Source organism: Oncorhynchus masou, chromosome 23 (assembly GCF_036934945.1).
Source record: "Oncorhynchus masou masou isolate Uvic2021 chromosome 23, UVic_Omas_1.1, whole genome shotgun sequence".
NCBI classification, from domain to species: domain Eukaryota; kingdom Metazoa; phylum Chordata; class Actinopteri; order Salmoniformes; family Salmonidae; genus Oncorhynchus; species Oncorhynchus masou.
In genome coordinates this window covers 44,889,675-44,910,723 of record NC_088234.1, presented here as the reverse complement: position 1 = coordinate 44,910,723, position 21,049 = coordinate 44,889,675, and the positions used below count along the sequence as shown (strand labels likewise).

General features: G+C 41.8%; 2 protein-coding genes across 2 annotated transcripts; one reads left to right on the top strand and one right to left on the bottom strand.

Moving 5' to 3' along the window:
* Positions 1-651: 651 nt before the first annotated feature.
* hcar1-3 (hydroxycarboxylic acid receptor 1-3) lies at positions 652-3,257 on the bottom strand. The gene is made up of 2 exons (XM_064932204.1): positions 3,109-3,257; positions 652-2,363 (listed from the first exon to the last, which is right to left on the bottom strand). Exon 2 carries the CDS (start codon positions 2,257-2,259, stop codon positions 1,252-1,254), a length of 1,008 nt encoding a protein of 335 aa, XP_064788276.1. The 5' UTR covers positions 2,260-2,363; positions 3,109-3,257; the 3' UTR covers positions 652-1,251.
* A 5,685-nt stretch (positions 3,258-8,942) lies between these two features.
* LOC135510891 (transmembrane protein 229B-like) lies at positions 8,943-19,672 on the top strand. The gene is made up of 2 exons (XM_064932203.1): positions 8,943-9,072; positions 18,206-19,672. Exons 1-2 carry the CDS (start codon positions 8,949-8,951, stop codon positions 18,688-18,690), a joined length of 609 nt encoding a protein of 202 aa, XP_064788275.1. The 5' UTR covers positions 8,943-8,948; the 3' UTR covers positions 18,691-19,672.
* The last annotated feature ends 1,377 nt before the right edge of the window (positions 19,673-21,049 follow it).

Genomic DNA, 21,049 nt, shown 5'->3' with positions numbered 1-21,049 from the left:
AATGACGCGTCATATCTTCCTGGCTAAAATGGGCTTTCCAGTGGATATACTGAATGCAGAATGATATAGCAAAGGCTGGTTACTTTGTAGAGTGTCTGAGGAATAAATACAAACATAATTTGACTGGTTGAAACAACGTTTAGCATTCAATTTGCACAGATTTTTTTTGGGAAGTTCAACTTGTGGAAATACAAAATTCGTGCATACTAAATGGATGTTTTTAGGATATGAAAAAGGATTTTTATCAAACCACACTACATTTTTATCTCTGGGTCCCTTAGGATGACAAATCAGAGCAAGATTTCAGAATGTAATTCAATTATTTACCTTCAAACGTGAATGTATCAAACCTGTCACTGTGATACAAGTGTTTTGTTGTGCACTCAAACAATAGCATGTTATTTTTGCGATGTACTAGCTACGGTAAATTGGACAATGCAATTACATGAACAAGAATTGAAGCATCATGCCCATATAAGACACTTCTATGTACCAAATGTTTGGTTTTGTTTAAAACAATATTTTAGTCACATTATGCATATTGAGCATCAACTGTCCAGTTGACGGAACACCGATCCATAGCAACATTATTATACATCTGAACTTATTTAGGCTTGCCACAACAAAGGGGTTGAATACTTATTGACTCAAGACATTTCAGCTTTGCGTTTATTCATTTGTACAAAAAAAAACAAACAAAAAAAAACAATTCCAGTGACATAAAAAATGTAAATTGCTTTAACACAAAATGTGTAAAAAGTCAAGTGGTGGGAATACTTTCTGAAGGCATTGTATGGCATAATAAGCAACTAATTCTAAAACACTGATAAATATTAAAATGTAATCAATTACAAATTGCATGACCCTCCCCTGGACTGGATTTAGAAAATACTAAATCCTCCTCGACTGAAATAGAAAGCATGTCCCTCCCCCATTCTCCTCCTGGTCCCCGTTCTGTACCTTTTGAAACATCCCTTAACACTGCATCTGGTAAAAATGGTGTATTTGATAGACACGACTAAATCAAGACAAAAACATGTCACTCTACATCATTCGGTTCTAAAAAATAACCATTCAGTAGAATGAAGGCTTTCTTTTTCCTGTCTTTTTTTCACATACATATACACACATACACACATACTCAGTCCTTTCAAGTATGTATCCCACATAGCTACAGAATCGGATCGGATCCTCGAGCTGACAAGGTAAAAATCTGCCGTTCTGCCCCTGAACAAGGGCAGGCCTCGCTCTTCACCCATCGCTGGTCATGCTTCCCCGTCGACTCAGCCTCATCTCCACCAGGCCCAGCTTATTGATGGAGCTCTTGAGGGAGTTTCGGAACATGGAACTGGAAAAACAGTAGATGACTGGGTCCAGAGCACTGTTAAGGTAGGTAAATCCAATGGACAGGCTGAAGAGCTGCGCAGCCATGTTGTAAGACACACAGTCCCTGGGTCTGACCTTCTTGATATAAACCGTACTCAGGCCTGTGGCGATGCCGGGAAAGAAACACAGCACAAACACAGCCACGATCAGCCCAACCACCCGGATGGCCCGCCGAACCTTCTGCTCCTTGTCCAGTTGCCGTTGGCGTAAGATGCAGGCAATCCTGGCTGAGCAGAAGAGCAAGAGCAGCAGGGGCAGGAAGAACTCTCCGACATACACCATGTTGTGTATCTCGATTGCCAGGGGAGTCACAGTGTAGGAGCTGAAGCTGCGACACAGGGACATGTTGCCACCCTGCCTGAGGAGGTTGGTGGTCAGCAGGGGGAGCCGCAGGGAGATCACCACTGCCCAGATGCCTCCCGCCACCCATCCTGCCTGGGTAGATGTCATGTGGTTGACACGGTGGTGTGGGTGGACCACCTTGAAGTAGCGGTCGAAGGCCACGGTAGTCATGAAGGCGATGCTGGCCGAGCGGTTGACAGCGAGCATGAAGAGGTTGATCCGGCACCAAGCTTCGCCAAACACCCAGTGTTCCCCACGGAACAGGTTGTCAATGCGGAAGGGCAGGCAGATGAGCAGTAGGAAGTCAGCCAGGACCAAGTTAAAGAGGAACAGGGTGTTGGCCCTCCAAGTCTTCAGACGGCAGGTGAAGATCCACAGGGCCATTACGTTGCCTGGCAAGCCCACTAGGAGCTCTATAATCAGGACAGGAGGCAGTATGTCGGCCACCAGATTCTGAGTGGCCAGGCAGTGGAAGGGCTGGTTCAGTCTTCCGGTAGAGTTACTGTGCACTACTGTTGCTTCATCAACCATTGTTAGATTGAGTATGTTTTTGCTTCCAGGAAACCTCAGATGTTGGTGTTTTTCACACAATCTGCCTCTTCTTCTTCCTCTTTTCAGAGCATCTCAGAGGATATCTGCACAAACAAGGCAAATGTGAGAAAATAACATCAAATTTGCCAGGGTTATTTATTCAAGACAGATGAAGAGCTGTTTTCTACAAATAGTCTGTTCATATGCCTACCTCTTTGTAAATAAAAAGGAAGCTTATTGGAGGTTCGTCTATTACAGGGCTTTGGAAAGAGCTCAGCAAAACTGCTTTCAGTCAGGCTGTGTTCCTTTGACCTCATGGTTTGGTTTTTGCTCTGACATGCACTGTCAACAGTGAGATCTTATATAGACAGGCGTGTGCCTTTCTAAATCATGTCCAATCAATTTACCACAGGTGGACTCCAAGTTGCAAAAATACAATTAAACTGGATGCACCTGAGGTCAATTTCAAGTCTCATAGCAATACTTATGAATACTTCTGTAAAATTTGGGAATAAACTGTAATAAAACAATATATTTTCTATGCTCAAAATTGACTCCTCCCTCAGTGCATGTTCAATGAAAATGCTTGCCATGTTCGCCTTACACAATTGATGAGAAACATGAAACAAATATGACATTTTTTCAAAACGACATAAACACACACAATTCCAGGCATGCTGTCATGTATGTTTTTGATTCCAGGAAACCTCAGATGTTGGTGTTTTCTGGATTTTCTGGAATATTTCTTTTCATTTTGTCTGTCATAGTTGAAGTGTGCCTATGCTGAAAATTACACTGTATATATATATATATATATATAAGATAACTTTTCGCATATTCACTACTCACCAGTTGAGCGTTTGGGGTCAATGACTGCATTTGGGGTTGAAGAGCAGTTTAGAATCCTGTAGGTGACTTTGAATGTCCTCAACAGATCTCCTCTCTTGTGTTTCCACTGTTCAGGATTTTCTGTTTTTTTTTTAGAGAGGCGTCTTGACATACACTTTAAGACTGACTTCCTCTGAGGGCTGGCCAGAGCCAACATGACATCACACGTGTGATCTCTGAGCTAATTCAGGGAGTTTGCAATCACAACCAAACCCTCATTTGAGTGTCATCTGGTTCAGCCATGTCTGCATATACAGTGCCTTCAGAAAGTATTCACACCCCTTGACTTATTCCACATTTTGTTGTTTTACAGTCTGAATTCAAAATTGATTCAATCAATTTGTTTTCTCACCCATCTACACACAATACCCCATAATGGAAAAGGGAAAACAGCTTTGTCAAAATGTTTGCTAATTTATTACAATTAAACAGAAATACCTTATTTACATAATTATTAACACCCCTTCGCTATGACACTCCAAATTGAGCTCAGGTGCATCCATTTTCCTTTGATCATCCTTCAGATGTCACTCCAACTTGATTGGAGTCCACCTGTGGCCAACTAAATTGTTTGGACATGATTTAAAAACAAACACACCTGTCTATATAAGTCCCACAGTTGACATCACATGTCAGAGCAGAAACTATACCATGAAGTCCAAGGAATTGTCCGTAGATCTCAGAGATAGGATTTTTTTTAAATTTTACCTTTATTTTACTAGGCAAGTCAGTTAAGAACAAATTCTTATTTTCAATGACGGCCTAGGAACAGCGGGTTAACTGCCTGTTCAGGGGCAGAACGACAGATTTTGTATCTTGTCAGCTCAGGGATTTGAACTTGCAACCTTGCGGTTACTAGTCCAATGCTCTAACCACTAGGCTACCCTGCCGCCCCGGTGTAGCCTAGTGAGGTGTATATCCGGGGAAGGGTATAAAACCATTTCTAGAGTGTTGAAAGATTCAAAAAGCACAGAGGTCTCCATCATTGGGAAATTGAAAAGCTATGGAACTACCCAGACTCTGCCTAGAGCTTACCATCCTATCAAATTGAACAACCGAGCAAGAAGGACCTTGGTCAAGGAAGTGACCAAGAACCCAATTACCACTCTGACAGAACTACAGAGTTCCTTGGCTGAGATGGGAGAACCTGCCAGAAGGACAGCAGTCTCAACAGCACCTCACCAATCTGGGCTTTATGGGAGTGTGGCCAGACGGAAGCCACTCCTGAGAAAAAGGCACATGACAGCATGCCTGGAATTGGCTAAAAGGCACATGACAGCATGCCTGGAATTGGCTAAAAGGCACATGACAGCATGCCTGGAATTGGCTAAAAGGCACATGACAGCATGCCTGGAATTGGCTAAAAGGCACATGACAGCATGCCTGGAATTGGCTAAAAGACATGACAGCATGCCTGGAATTGGCTAAAAGGCACATGACAGCATGCCTGGAATTGGCTAAAAGGCACATGACAGCATGCCTGGAATTGGCTAAAAGGCACATGACAGCATGCCTGGAATTGGCACATGACAGCATGCCTGGAATTGGCACATGACAGCATGCCTGGAATTGGACAGCATGCCTGGAATTGGCTAAAAGGCACATGACAGCATGCCTGGAATTGGCTAAAAGGCACATGACAGCATGCCTGGAATTGGCAAAGCATGACAGCATGCCTGAATTGGCTAAAAGGCACATGACAGCATGCCTGGAATTGGCTAAAAGGCACATGACAGCATGCCTGGAATTGGCTAAAAGGCACATGACAGCATGCCTGGAATTGGCTAAAAGGCACATGACAGCATGCCTGGAATTGGCTAAAAGGCACATGACAGCATGCCTGGAATTGGCTAAAAGGCACATGACAGCATGCCTGGAATTGGCTAAAAGGCACATGACAGCATGCCTGGAATTGGCTAAAAGGCACATGACAGCATGCCTGGAATTGGCTAAAAGGCACATGACAGCATGCCTGGAATTGGCTAAAAGGCACATGACAGCATGCCTGGAATTGGCAAAAAGGCACATGACAGCATGCCTGGAATTGGCTAAAAGGCACATGACAGCATGCCTGGAATTGGCTAAAAGGCACATGACAGCATGCCTGGAATTGGCTAAAAGGCACATGACAGCATGCCTGGAATTGGCTAAAAGGCACATGACAGCATGCCTGGAATTGGCTAAAAGGCACATGACAGCATGCCTGGAATTGGCTAAAAGGCACATGACAGCATGCCTGGAATTGGCTAAAAGGCACATGACAGCATGCCTGGAATTGGCTAAAAGGCACATGACAGCATGCCTGGAATTGGCTAAAAGGCACATGACAGCATGCCTGGAATTGGCTAAAAGGCACATGACAGCATGCCTGGAATTGGCAAAAAGGCACATGACAGCATGCCTGGAATTGGCTAAAAGGCACATGACAGCATGCCTGGAATTGGCTAAAAGGCACATGACAGCATGCCTGGAATTGGCTAAAAGGCACATGACAGCATGCCTGGAATTGGCAAAAAGGCACGTGAAAGACTGAGAGCATAAGGTAAATGAGTCTGTGGTCTGAGACAACAATTGAACTCTTTGGCCTGAAAGCAAAGCATTATGTCTGAAGAAAACCAGGCATCACCTGTCTAATACCATCCCTACCGTAAAGCATGGTGTTTGCAGCATCATGCTATGGGGATGCTTTTCAGCGGCAGGGACTGGGAGACTGGTAAGGATAGTGGGAACAATGAATACAGACAAATAAAGGCAAATCATTGATGAGAACCTGTATCAGCGTGCAAATGACCTCAGACGAGGGTGAAAATTTACGTTCCAACAGGACAATGACCCCAGGTATACAGTCAAATCAATGCTGGAATGGCTTCAGTCCAAGAATGTGAAAGTCCTTGAGTGGCCCAGCCAAAGCCCAGACTTGAATCCCATTGAAAGTCTGTGGAAACACTTGAAGATTGCTGTTCACCACCACTCCCCATCTAACTTAACAGCGCTTGAGAAAATCTGCAAGGACGAATGGGAGAAAATCCCCAAATCCAGATGTGCAAAGCTGATACTGACACACCCAAGACAACGCAACGCTGTAATCGGCACCGAAGTTGCTTCTACAAAGTATTGCCTTAGCACCTATTTTTCTAAGTGTGTATCTACAACAATCCTTTATTTAGATGTCACCATAGGAGAACCGTTTTGAGTTCCATGTACAACCCTTTACACAGAGGGTTTTACATGAAAGCCAAAATAGTTTACCTGGAACCAAAAAGGGTTCTACATGGAACCATGTTTCTCCTATGGGTACAGCTGAATAACACTTTGGAACCCCTTTTTTTCTACAAGTGTGGTGGTGTGAATACTGTTGTAAATGAGATTTCTGTATTTACTTTTCAATACATTTGCAAACATTTCTAAAAACACGTTTTCACTTTGTCATTATTGCGTGTAGATGGGCGAGGAGAAAATATTTCATCATTTTTTTTAGAATTCAGGCTGTAACAGAAAATGTGTAATAAGTCAAGGGGTATGAATACTTTCTGGAGGCACTGTACTTCTGCATGACTGGGGGTCTTTGCTCAATCTGAGGTATCATTGTGGTTATTTTAACATGCAACTGTTTGTTCACAGCAATAGGGGATGTTGGTCAAAATACAAGTGAGTCAAGATATAGACATATTATGAGGAATAAGAGAAGGTCAAATGTGGCATAGAAATGGGGGAATACTTTTTCCGGAAGCATACAGTTCCACTATTCCCCATGAGTCATGACATATGAGCAACATATACTGTATCAACTCAGAAGCTCCTTTTCAACCTAATTCCCCCTGGATCCCGCTATACTGTAGTCTATGAACCAGTCCATGGATTGCACCTGGCTGAGAACAGTGATTAAGCTCGTAGCAGCGATAGAGGACTACTTCAATTTTTCAAGAATGAGTTTGGGTGTCTTAAAGGAGCATTCTGGGATTGCTACATCCGTTTTAAGACTTTTAAATGAATGATATATAGCCATTGATTCTTGAAGAAGAAAAAAAGAAAAGAAGAAAAATTGTCTGCTCTATGAATAATGTTTATAGCATTAACGTCATAATATAACCATATATCTCAAGGTAAAAAATCCCCTAGTATGTGACAACAGACGGTGTCACTCTGAACAAAGTCCAGTACTCTGATCAAAGTCCATAGGAAATGATGGATGACAGCACTATCTGTCAGCGTTGTCTCAAGTCCTCTGTCATCAGTCATTTTGAGGTTGCCAGTCTCACTAGCTCTATTTCACAAAGCACAGAACAGAAGTAGCACATTGCAAAAAATAAATAGGGCACACAACCGCACCCACTGACTTTCACACTTTCAAAGCAACACTTCTCCATGCACAAATACTCTGCAATACATTAGTGTATCGGTGTTGATAGGCAGATGTTAACCCTATGGTGGTGCCACTTTTACGGCCTCTGTTTGTTTTGTGTGTGGTGTAATAAAGTAGGAAAATAAGAGACCAGAGTTCAGCTTGCACACACACACGCACGCACGCACGCACACACACACACGCACGCACGCACGCACACACACACACACACACACACACACACACACACACACACACACACACACACACACACACACACACACACACACACACACACACACACACACACACACACACACACACACACACACACACACACACACGCAGCAGCAGGCAGCAGGCAGCAAACACTGTGTGAGGCCGAGGAGGTGGACCACACTCACAGTGTGGGAGTCAATTACCACTAAGTCATTCCCCTCTGTCTGTGAATGACTGTAAAAGTAGTTGAATCGTAATGTTTTGAGAACCTTCCGAGGGGAAGCGATGTGGTTTGTGAAAAGGACCTGTGCTAGATAACCTATGACATTTCTGGCACAGAACGGAAAGATATTATGCAAACTGTCTCGAAAGTGTACTTCCATTAGCTTTTTAAAACTCACAAATGTAAATTGTTAGATATTGGACAGATCAGCTTTGTATCAATATCTTGGTCACTGTGTAAACAGAGTACAGTGTACTACACTCTTAGAAAAAAGGGTTCCAAAATGGTTCTTTAGCCGTCCCCATAGGAGAACCCTTTTGGGTTCCAGGTAGAACCCTCTGTGGAAAAGGGTTCTACATGGAACCCAAAAGGGTTCTTCAAAGGCTTATCCTATGGGGACAGCCAACAAACACTTTTAGGTTCTAGAAGATAGCACCTTTTTTTGCTAAGAGTGTCGGCCCTACTTGCATGTTAGACATCCCACATTAACACATACCCACAATTCTCCCATCCCATGTAAATGTACACATCACACATTAAACCAGCCTGGGAGGCAGACAATGATGATCCTCTCTGTAATTCCAGAGGACCTAGATGTAATATCAGGGCTAGCCCATCCTTATCAGTGTCCCATAAGGTCATGTCCCTCACTCCCTTCGCCTGTCCTCAACTGATAAGCCTCACGCAGCCTGCTCTGAGACAGTAGAGAAAGGACCCCCAAAGCCTTAGTAAAGTTTACTTTGGCGACAGTGACACACACACACACACACACACACACACACACACACACACACACACACACACACACACACACACACACACACACACACACACACACACACACACACACACACACACACACACTGTTTGTCACTGATGGCCCAGGTGAGTGGGCCCACCGCCTCCGCACTCCACCCTGACCTTAGACTGGAGAAGAGATGTCGCTCTGTACGTCTGATAGCATGGACTGGCTTAATGTTTAGCCTAGGGTCTAAACACACACACACACACACACACATGGACACAACGAGGCGGACCGGGAAGCAGTATAAAAGGCAACGTAACCACAGAGACATACACGGCTCAGGGATGGAATCAGGAACACTACACGTAAGGAGGGCACTAGGCGGTAAAACTTTGGGTGAGTCATTGAGTCATTTTTTGGGGAGTTGGTTTTATAGGATTGCATTTTTATCACAAATAATTTCAGATAACAATCATGACTATCAGCTAATCAATTTGTTACAGTGGACCTACAGCCATAAATGTTTCTATGCTGAAATAAAACTTGTTCTTTCCTAAGCTGAGTCTTTTACAGTAACAGCCTGATCCATAACAATCACAGATAAGTCAATTGTTTGTCTGTTAAATTGAGAACAATAGACTCTATAGACCATAACAATGCTGACATAGTATAAGCACATTTCTTAAACTTTGCATGGAATACCATAGAGACTTTTTAATAGGAAAGCATGTAGTGATATCGTCTGTGTTTCCCCCGTGAGTCAATAGAAGACAAAGGTTATTGACTTGCACTCCCCTCCCCAACGTCAAAAATATTTTCACATGACACTCCCCTTTGTACGGTAAAAAAAGTAAAAAATGAAACCAAGGTAAAAACAGTTTCAAGTTGGATATTCAACGGATATTCGCTCTTTCAAACCTCAATAGCTTTCAAACTATTTGAGCCACAGACTCCAAATAATTGTCATGATGTTGGAAAAATTGCGCACAACATTGCACAGGTCTTATTTTCACGATTTGGACATTCATTTGCTTTCCAAAGCTAATAAACATGTGGAAATGTGAGCAGCATTTTGAATTCCTCATTGAATTAGGAAGTACAAACTTTGTTTACATTTGAATTTCAATAGCTCCTTGGTCATGTGACCTACTGACTTCAAACAAGGTGCAGAATGTACACCGACTACCCTTCTATATTGCACACTTCTTGGTTGTATACTGTAAAATCATGCGGTGTAACGTACATTTTTCATAGTTTTAAATTGCAATAGCTTCTTGGTCATGTTAATTACACACCTAAGAAGCATACAGTGGATATACACCCATATTGCATAACCTCTAGTTATGTATCTTCTACATTGTTGTACATTAATATTAGTTTGACAATTAGGGGGTTCAGTCCAGGGTTGTGTTTACCATTTTCTTTAAAATTTATCTATAATAATTGGTAGTTCTAAGTACTTATTTTCCGTGTTTTTTTATTTTGCCACAGTATGTAACAGCGGTACACAATAGGAGAGAGACAGATAATATCTCCTTTCGTCGTTAATATCAACCATAAAGGAAAAGGGCAAAGTACGAGAGTCATGCTATTAATTGTCCAAAGCAGGGATGGGGAGGGAGCTTGTGAGGTAGGCTGCAGTGGGCTTGTTGGTTAATACATATACTGAACATGTAACCATAGTAATGGTGGCCAGTAAACCAATGAATCAAAAATGTATATTGACAAATTAAACAGAAATTGTAGATCTTTAATATTTTCCAACATGTCAACAGAGACTTTACTTCAATTAAGTACGAAACATTTCACCGTGTTAACTTTCTCTTTATCCCTGGTTGATGTACATTTCAGAGCCTCGTCAGTGTGGATGGGGTATAGCATACATTTTCAACAACAAAGACAGCACTTCCAGTTTGTGTTCTTTACTCTGTTGAACTCTTTTTGTCTTCATTCCTCGGCACAGCACATGGAACCACCGTTAACACGCAAAACATTCAATCTAAAACAAAACAAAGCTTAACACGTTGTAAATAATATCAAATATCAATGCAGTATGACGAATTAACCATCCATTGTGTTACATCATAAATTGTCTTACATGTTACTAAGCCAGGCAGTCTTTGGGCCACATCCAGGTTCTTTATCAGTGGCCCACATGAAGCAGTTGTTGAACTCTGAATCATAGGTATGACCTGAACATATGGCTGTCCCACACAACAACATAAAAATATACATAACATAAAAAAATATTTACATTTACTTTGAATTAAATGTCATTTTACATACCAGACATTTTTTAGTATAACCTCAAGCCATTTCTTTTCGCAGTTGCTCCATGTGTTTTTGAAGGTTCAATATCAATTTGGGAGGGGATGTTGGGGAAGTTCTGTGCAACTTCCTTGGCCATCTACACCAAAAATAAAATTGAGTTTTTGACCTAATTGTCACATAACAGCTAAACATCCCTTATTGAAAATATAACTCTCAACCATGCATTATAAAGACCCCACAGCTGAAGGTGTCCTGCTGCGTGGTGGGAGTTATTTCCCCTCCTTTCCACTTTGTCCACCCAGCTGTCTTTTCCATGGCAGGATCTTCTCATTTTGAGGTAATTCTCTTTTTTATTTAAACATAATGGGATTCTGATTAATATAGGCATATTAATACACAGGCCAAAAATGTATGCTGTTTTCATTATCACTGTAATTTAGTAGAGGTATATATTCCTTTATGCCCCATTCTACACACAGCCTAAATTATAGGCACTGAACCATTTACAGGACAATAATAAAAGTAGCATATAGGATCCAACCCTATCACAGAGTGAATAAATGTAGAGCGTTTGTAGACTTTATGGAAAAAAATTATTAAGGGACAGTTTCATCAGTACGTGCTTAAAGAAAGTCATATCACAAAGATCACAAATGACAGTGCCCACCAAATCTATGACAATGGAGAATGAATTGTAAGCACCAAAGTGTGTTAAAGTGTGTTTGTCAAAATAATATCTGAAAATGTCAGTTTTTGAACATAATACCTCTATTTGCAATAACAATTTATGATATATACAGATGAGGAATATTCCATGTACCAACATGAAATGTAGGACAGACATAAGACATTCCCACATACAGTAAACACGTACATAGAGGCATTTTTCAGCTCTGATTTTACCACTCGGAATCCAGAATGAATACGACAATGGGGCCAGCACAGGACGTAATACACCCTTACAACAATCTACTTTTTGATCTTCTTGACTTCTTATCTGGTAAACTGCTACTGGGGGTCAAGAAAAGAGCCCCAATTAGGGGTTAGTGTACTCCAGTTAAAAGGTCTGGTTTAGATGAAAAACTATTGCCCTGTGTCCCCATTCATAGGGGCATGAGAGACTAGTCAGTGGTAGAATTGAGTTGCCACTTTATTGGCCCAAACATCCACAGACCCACAAGGTTGAGGTTACTCATTGCCAGTAATTAGTAATATAGATGTTTTTGCATTGTGTCTTCTAACTGTCCAAGAATAGGATCCAAAGCGATAGAAAACATTTGTTCCCATAAATACAATGGAGGATGTCTCTCCTCATACCTCTGGCACTTTAGTCAGACTGCCAGACTGTGTAAAAACTTAATGATGGGGCCAGCAACGGAGATCCCATTGACTAAGCACCACGGAGACCAATCAGGAGAGAATACACAGGTCAAGGGTGCCAATTGAAAGTCAAGGCATGTGTCTGTGCCTTTTGGATTACTCTCTCTTTACAGAGAAACCTTGTGGTTCAAGTCAAGAGCTACCCATCCCCTTTCAGTCTGCTCTGCGCATGTCTGAAAGTGACAGAGCTAGCAGCCAAGACAGTTTTTCACAGTATGTCATAAAAAAATGAGGGACATAAATATTAAAGTGTACGTCATCAGAAACATTCAGCTCCATTTCCAGTGAACTACATAATGATATTACATGTCCTTATACTTAGGTTAGGTGCACATCTAATGTTCTTCTATGTTCATCCTTCATACTGTATGAATTATTTTTTACACAATATGTTTAGAATTGTGATTAAAAAAAATGCTTATTGTCATGTTATGACGAGTATTTATTTACCTCACACACAAGTATTTGTGGGGCTGCAGAGTTTTAAACTCTGAATGATGGAGAAGGAAAGAGGGTCTTTTTGTCTGTAGACCTCACGACAGCAACCACCACCTCACAATTGTTTCTTCGCCACAGAGCTGTGACCTGCAATATGCAAATAAAACACATTTAGAAGAGTTATTATCCTCTTAAACATGAATCGAAAACAAACTCACAATTCTTTAACATTTGAACAAAAAAAAACATTGTCACTTCGTGATCGTTTGTCATCTTTCCTGTCCTCTAGAGTCTCTCTGCCTCACCTTCTGTCCCTCTGTCTCTGGAGTAAAGATCTAGATGGTGTTGACTGAACTTCTGGCCACCATCATTATTTCCCTTTCCATTGTCATCTTTATTTGCCAGTTTCATGACACGCTCCGTTTCCAATGTGTTGTTAATAACTCAATCATTTTGTTGTCGTTGTATGTTTTCTGTAATGACATTAAAAGTTGATTTCATCACTATGTTGATACCTTGATCACTTCACAGGAAAAAAAACAGTAGTTTCAACGTGTAGTTGTGGTGCGAATGTTATACATTTTGGTGATACACAAAAGACACATGAATCTATTTTCCCAGTTAGAAATAGTAGGCCATGCATCAAGTAACTATTTTCATCAGAAAAACGAACCCTCAAATGCACTATAGTATTTTGTAAGTTGTCTGCAGGTGGCTTGTTGTGAATGCACTCAAATATCAAGTCATTATCAGGTTATGAAAAATGCGTGCTAATAATCACAGTACAAGGATTTCTGTTAATGTACAGTATATGAAAGTGATGCTATGAAAATTATTATTTCGCGTTATCAAGCTCACTCTGACTGACAAATCCCTGCCTATTACTGTGAATATAAAGAGCATATGTTTTTCATGAGGCCTACCTGTGTGCCTTCCTTTAAGCACCTCTGTTCGAACACCTCTCCTGTCCTTGATCCATTCCACATACAGCCATTTGTGGATCTTTTCAGTGTCCATGTGAACGATAGTTATTGTGAGGCTGGAACATTTGTTAACTTCCCCCAAAAATGTTGAACACCCATGTAAAATGAAGGCCTGCAAAGCTTACAGATTTAAGTCTAATAACATGAGATTAAAGTAGACAAACTAAAGGGTGTGCAATGTGTAGGCCCACCGAGTGGACACTCTGAACCTTGTTTGAAGTAAGTAGGTCACATGACCAAGGAGCTATTTAGATGTAAAATTGAGAAATATTCATATAAAATCATGTGAGATGAAAATGGACAAACTAAAGGGTGTGCAATATAGAAGGGTGGTTGGTGGACATTCTGAACATTGTTTGAAGTCAGTAGGTCACATGACCAAGGAGCTATTGAAATTCAAAAATGTAAATAAATAATTGAAAATAGTGCGAGATGTAAATACACTTTTTTTTTAAAGTGTGTGCAATGTGTGTCTATGCCACTGGGTTAGCTACAACAAGTTTTGAAAGCTTTAGGTGTAATGGTTAAAGAGCTATTGAAATGTTCAAAATTTGATTTGTTACTATGTTGACGGACCCTAACTGCTGTTGGTGGTCGTAAGGAAAACTACAGGCAAATATCCGTTGAATATCCAACTTGAAACTGTCTTTACCTCTGTAAAAATGCACACCCTCCCCCTTATACTTATAGAATTAACCAAAAACAATGTTTATGACCACAAATAACAATAACTGTAGTGACCCTGTGTTTTTAAACGTGGATATCGTCTTCGCCACTTCACCATGCTTTTGTGGCACAGTCGATACCATGCAGGGCTACGGGCCAGAAGGTTGAGGGTTCGCAGACCACCACGGACAAGTTAACTCTCCCCACCTGTTTCATTACGATCAGAGCCGGCTGCAGACAATGATCAGCTAGGTAGGAATCCGATTTACAAAATGTTGCTGCAATATTTATAATTATATAAACATATGCAATTAATTTTCCACCAACAGGTTTCTGTGCCAAACGCACCACAGAACCAATAAGCCAAGCATATCGACTTTGGACACTTCAACATCATGGTTTGCGTTTTCAACACCACAATCAAATAGACTTGTCAATCTCGACAAACAGAATATACGGGTCTACATCCCTCCCTACCTTGTAGGCCTACCCAGTATCAAAGGCTTGGCTTGACAATCTCTGAATGTCATTACACTTTTTGGTGTTTTGTAACAGATGTCTCTTTCCATTGAATTAGCCTAATCAGATTAGAACATTGTGACTGTTTGTGTTTGTGTCACACATGAAAGGTAATACATTTAAAAAGTGAAAATACAAATACAGACTATATTAAAGCTTAAGTTTGTAGAGAGGAAGCATAGCAATTTAAGCTTACCTTTTTAAGACTTTACACAGCCTTGAGGTTTGTTGGGTCATTGTCCTGTTGAAAAACAAATGACAGTCCCACTGAGCGCAAACCAGATGGGATGGCGTATTGCTGCAGAATGCTGTGGTAGCCATGCTGGTTAAGTGTGCCTTGAATTCTAAATAAATCACAGACAATGTCACCAGCAAAGCACCACCACACCATAACACCTCCTCCTCCATGCTTCACGTGTGAACCACACATGTGGAGATCATCCGTTCACCTACTCTCCGTCTCACAATGACATGGTGGTTGGAACCAAAAATCGAACATTTGGACTGATCAGACCAAAGGACAGATTTCCACCGATTTCCACCATTTCTCGTGTTTCTTGGCCCAATCAAGTCTCTTCTTCTTATTGGTGTCCTTTAGTAGTGGTTTCTTTGCAACAATTTGACCATCAAGGCCTGATTCACACATACTCCTCTGAACAGTTGATTTTAAGATGTGTCTGTTACTTGAACTCTGTGAAGCATTTATTTGGGCTGCAATTTCTGGTGACTTTAATGAACTTATCCTCTGCAGCAGAGGTAACTGGGTCTTCCTTTCCAGTGGAGGTCCGCATGAGAGCCAGTTTCATCAAAGCGCATGATGGTTTTTGCGACTGCACTTGAAGAAACTTTCCAAGTTCTTGAAATTTTCCGGATTGAGTGACCTTCATGTCTTAAAGTAATGATGGACTGTCATTGCTTATTTGAGCTGTTCTTGTTTTTTAACCAACTATATACCACCCCTACCTTGTCACAACACAACTGATTGGCTCAAACGCACTTAAGAAGGAAAGAAATTCCACTAATTAACTTTTAACAAGGCACACCTGCTTATTGAAATGCATTCCAGGTGACTACCACATGAAGCTGGTTGAGAGAATGCCAAAAGTGTGCAAAGCTGTCATCGAGGCAAAGGGTGGCTACTTTGAAGAATCTGAGATATAAAATATATTTTAATTTGTTTTACGCTTTTTTTTACTACATGTTTCCACGTGTTATTTCATAGTTTTTCGCTATTCATAGTCTTCGCTATTGTTATACAATGTAGAACATAGTTCAAATAAAGATTGAGTAGTTGTGTCCAACCTTTTGACTGGTACTGTATGTGGCCACATTATTATAGGACGACTTGGGAGAATGATGATCCACAAAATAGAGCAGACTGGCCTGCTACTGTGCCTTTCTAGACCTTATAAACCTTCGAGAGCAGACCCACAACTGATCCAAATGGAAGGCAATATTCAAATCACAGGGCTTTTGCGCCGTTGTTCAAATGACATTATCACTGCAGTTTACAGCCTTGGTGCAGCTTTGAATGATTTTACAGTTAAGCCTATTGCAGATGTGGACAAACGATCCACCGACCACTGTTGTCACTATGCATGGTGGATGGAGGGCAGGATAGACAGACTTGTAGACTATATTGACCTGTGGTGAAGTTAGCGCCCGGAAAAGCATAGTGCATAAGGGAAGTAACAAAACATGTTTACATAGGGGAGGAGCATGAAAGCAGGAAAGTTGTGATGAGGAAATTTGTCTAAGATGGACTCAATGATATAGTAAAACCTGCGAAAGGGAGAATGCAAACCAGGGAAGAAACATTCTCTTCAACATTTACACTCATCATAGCATCTTCAGTGGTGGTTTTCTTCTTCTTTAGCTGACAGTACCAAGTGAGAAAGGGAATTAAAATAGCTTCCCTTATCTCAGTAGCCCACCACATGGCTGGGTTTGCAGGATCACTCATGGGTGGAGCTACAGTAGTAAGCATATATCTATTATGTATAACTATATCATTTTAGTGGTAGAATATTTGTAGAGTGCATCCTTAAAACCATTTAGTAAAGGGCAAACTTTACTGGGTGTAAGGGTCACACTGGGTGTATGGGTTACACACAAGTTGATGCTGTAACTCGTGGGAATGACTGTCTTTCTCGATCTGACAACTGGGGTTTTGTGTATTTGCCTGGTGAACCTGCTGTCAAAATGACATTTCTAATATTGCATAACTAAATAGTTATCATACTCTAGGTATCACAGAGCTGTAACTAAACATGGAGACACAGAGTGAACCATCTCAAACCATTCCATTTGGACATGCTAAGACATCATGAAGACAACAGATGATGAAGAAACATAAATGTGACAGAGAATAGTAGAGTTGTCTCCTGATATGCAGCTGCATGGGTCTATGACTATGTACATTTAACCAGAGCATGCAGATATGTGGAGCAAGTATTTTGTGAGACTGTTAAACTGCTCTGTTTGCATAATACTGTAACTGTATCACGGAACCCAAACCGGCTGCGCGCGAGTGACATCCTGCGCTATCGTGCATACATTTATTTTGTCCCTCTACACCAAACACGATCACGAGACGCAGGTTAAAATAGCAAAACAAACTCTGAACCAATGACATTAATTTGGGGACAAGTCGAAAAGCATTAAACATGTATGGCAATTTAGCTAGTTAGCTTGCACTTGCTAGCTTTTTGTTTAGCTAGCTTGCTGTTGCTAGCTAATTTGTCCTGGGATATAAACATTGAGTTGTTATTTTACCTGAAATGCACAAGGTCCTCTACTCCGACAATTAATCCACACATAAAACGGCCAACCGAATCGTTTCTAGTCATCTCTCCTCCTTCCAGGCTTTTTCAACTTTGAACTTATATGGTGATCGGCAAAACAGTTCGTCTTTCAATCATCCACGTGGGTAGAAACCAATGAGGAGATGGCACGTGGGTACCTGCTTCTATAAACCATTGAGGAGGTGGGAGAGGTAGGACTTTCAGCGCGATCTTCGTCAGAAATAGAAAGGAATTCTATTTTAGCCCTTGGCAAAGCAGACACTTGTTGGCGCCTGTGAGCAGTGTGGGTGCAATAATTGAATAGCATGGATTTCAAAATGTATTTTGCAATGCTCGCACACGCGACGTGTCCGGTCTGGTCGGCATGTAACGCTGTGCACCCATCACTCGTAATCGACTGTACTGTCTGGACAGGTGAGATATACTTCATAGCGTGCGACAAGTCTTGATATTCTCTTCCTGTGACAGAGGCTGGTGATGACGAGGAGGCCCCACCAGAGCCACCAGAGCGGGTGACCCATCGTCCCCTGTCCCCTCTGGCCCGCCTCTATGTCTACGCCCTGCACGGCTGCCTGTGTGAGGTGGGCTTCACCGCTGTATGGGACTGGTGGGAGACCAAGGACAGGAGGCTGGCAGGACACACCAGCCTTTGGGCCCTCCCCATGTATGCCTTGGCCATCTTCCTCATAGAGGGCCTGCGTGGCAGGCTGTTGGCCCAGCGCTGCCCCCTGCTGCTACGCATGCTGGTCTACACCCTGTTCATCTACCTGTGGGAGTTTAGCTGGGGCGTGGTGCTGAGGTTTTTAGGAGCCTGTCCATGGGACTACTCTGGGTTTAGCTATAACCTGGCAGGGCTGGTGACTCTTGAGTATGCCCTGCCCTGGGCCCTGGCCTCACTAATAGCAGAGCAGCATGTCATCAGAAAAACTCTGAGAGTACGACTGGCTAACTGATGACTCTCTGTAGAGGATTACCAAGTCATACAGTCTCACCTACATCCTATTATATACACAGCATACTTAAGCAATAAGTCCCGAAGGGGTGTGGTATATGGCCGTTCTTACGCATGCCGCAACGTGGAGTGCCTGGAAACAGCCCTTATCATAAACCCCCGAGGTGACTTATTGCTATTATAAACTGGTTAACAATGTAATTAGAGCGTTAAAAATAAATGTTTTGTCATAGCCGTGGTACAGTCTGAAATACCACAGCTGTCAGCCAATCAGCATTCAGGACCTGAACCACCCAATTTATAAATGGAAACACACCATGTAATTGACAGTGTCCTCACAAACCCTTAAGTCCATCCTTTTCAGTAAGCATGGTAATAAACTGTCAACAAGGTAATACCGGCAAGCATTTTTACTGAGAGAGCACTCGTCGGTTGCCATGGCAGCGAATAACAAGTGCACTATCAAGCATCAAATGAGGCAAGCTGGAACATGACAGAATGTATCAGTCATCTGCTCTGTGGGCAGTACACTGTGCTGGGAAGAGAATCTACTGTAGGGCCACTGTCACAAACCCACACACCACATTCAGTTGAACAACCTGAGTACTGTTCAAACATCATAAAGGATCAAAGGCTTCATATTAAAAAAAAGGTTTTAATTAGTAGGCCCGTCAAATATCTCGACTAACGTTCAGTGAATTGCTGATTTCTATTTTGTTCTGCTATCTTACATACATCAGGTTTGGACTACAGAATGAGTTATTCTGAACTTTGGGTTTAACTTGGTTAAATGGATGTTGTTCAAATGAGTCTAATGCAGCATTGCATCAATGGAAGATACAAGTTATTCTTCAGTGTGTGGTTTCCATGAAGGGAAGTATTACAGGAAGTACGTGTCAACTTCCTCACTCAACCATCCTGACTGCTGGTAAGTGCTAACGAAACCATTTGGTGTGTTAACAAATAAAAGATCACGTACCATATTTGTATTTATTTATGAACACTTGTACAAATGTACAATTCAGTTTGAATACATTTCAACACTGATTCAGGTGTTCATGCAATGGTTTCATTCCGAAAGCATGAAAATATATTGTTGTTGCTATGTTTATTTGTCAAGATGTTCTATTACAGTTCGTTTTGACTTCCTGTTTTAGTCAATACCTACCCAAATCTTATCTTCGAGCTCATTACACAGTGTTAATCTTTAACGTCATTTATGACTCAGGGTTACAAACACGCTCTCTGCAGCAAAAGAACATGCAAACTCTTTCGCTGACCCTCCTTTTTCCTTTGTGCGTCGCAGCAGAGTTTGTGCTCGTCAGAGGTCATGCACTTCTCCTTCCTGGGTTTTGAGTGACAAACAGGCAAATTCTCCCCTCCACTGGTACCGGAAGCACCGGAATCATACAAAAACAGAAATTCAAACAGATTCCTCTCGCAAACCACTAAATAATAGCATCTACTGTATGAGTGGCGACCTCCTTCTTCTTGTGTTACTTGAATGCAACATTCTTTCTCTAAAGCCATTATATATTGGGGCAAATCACAAACATGCACATATCCACTCTATCTTCCGTTTCCTTTTCTTATTACCACACTCATCATCCCACTCACTGGCTGCGTCCCAGAATGAGTAGGCTGTCTCCTGTGGACCGAGGGAACTCTTGGCCATCCAGAGTCACATGGGGAGGGATCCCTCCTGGGAGAGGAAGAGAAGGTGAGGACGAAAGTGCAAATAGACAGAAGGAAGCGGAGCGAGTGAAATGAAAAGAGAGAAATACCACACGTTTAAATAAATAGTGAAGGCATGATGACGTGACAGAAATGCACATTCTCGAATAGATTAGTGATACTGTACCTGCTGCCATAACCAGACATCAGTTTCTTGTTTACAAACCTCTGTCTGCCCGGGCCCACACAGCATGGTCTGTCACAGAGTAGTAGAAGTAACATTAGCACCACCATCATCATCTTTACACTCACTAGTCTGATAAACCAGAACGATAGCTCACTTTCCTCCTACTACACTAGTGAGCAACTTACTGTAACTTTCAATACAAGTCATGAGTTTGAATCAGTGGGGAGCTCAGTCTGGACTGGTTGTTGGTCGCTTTGAAAGGTTTCAATGAACGTAAAAGGTCAACAAATAGCTAAGTCATCATTCCAGATATTCCAGGGTCACCTCCGTCTCAAACTGGGCCCCGAACATGTAGATGGGGTGTCAGCTGGCCAGGGAGGGACGCTGTTTTTCCACTCAGTCTCTGAAGTGGAAGGGGGTCATCACATGCAAGGTGTTCTGAGGCTGTCTGAAGTCTAGACAGACAGAAAATGATAGCACATTGGCCAACAGGTTGCTC

Coding starts and splice junctions, on each gene's coding strand:
- hcar1-3 (XM_064932204.1), bottom strand. CDS start 2,259: ATGGTTGATGAAGCAACAGTAGTGCACAGTAACTCTACCGGAAGACTG.
- LOC135510891 (XM_064932203.1), top strand. CDS start 8,949: ATGGACACAACGAGGCGGACCGGGAAGCAGTATAAAAGGCAACGTAAC. Junction 9,073..18,205: donor ACTAGGCGGTAAAACTTTGG/GTGAGTCATTGA, acceptor TTCCTGTGACAG/AGGCTGGTGATGACGAGGAG.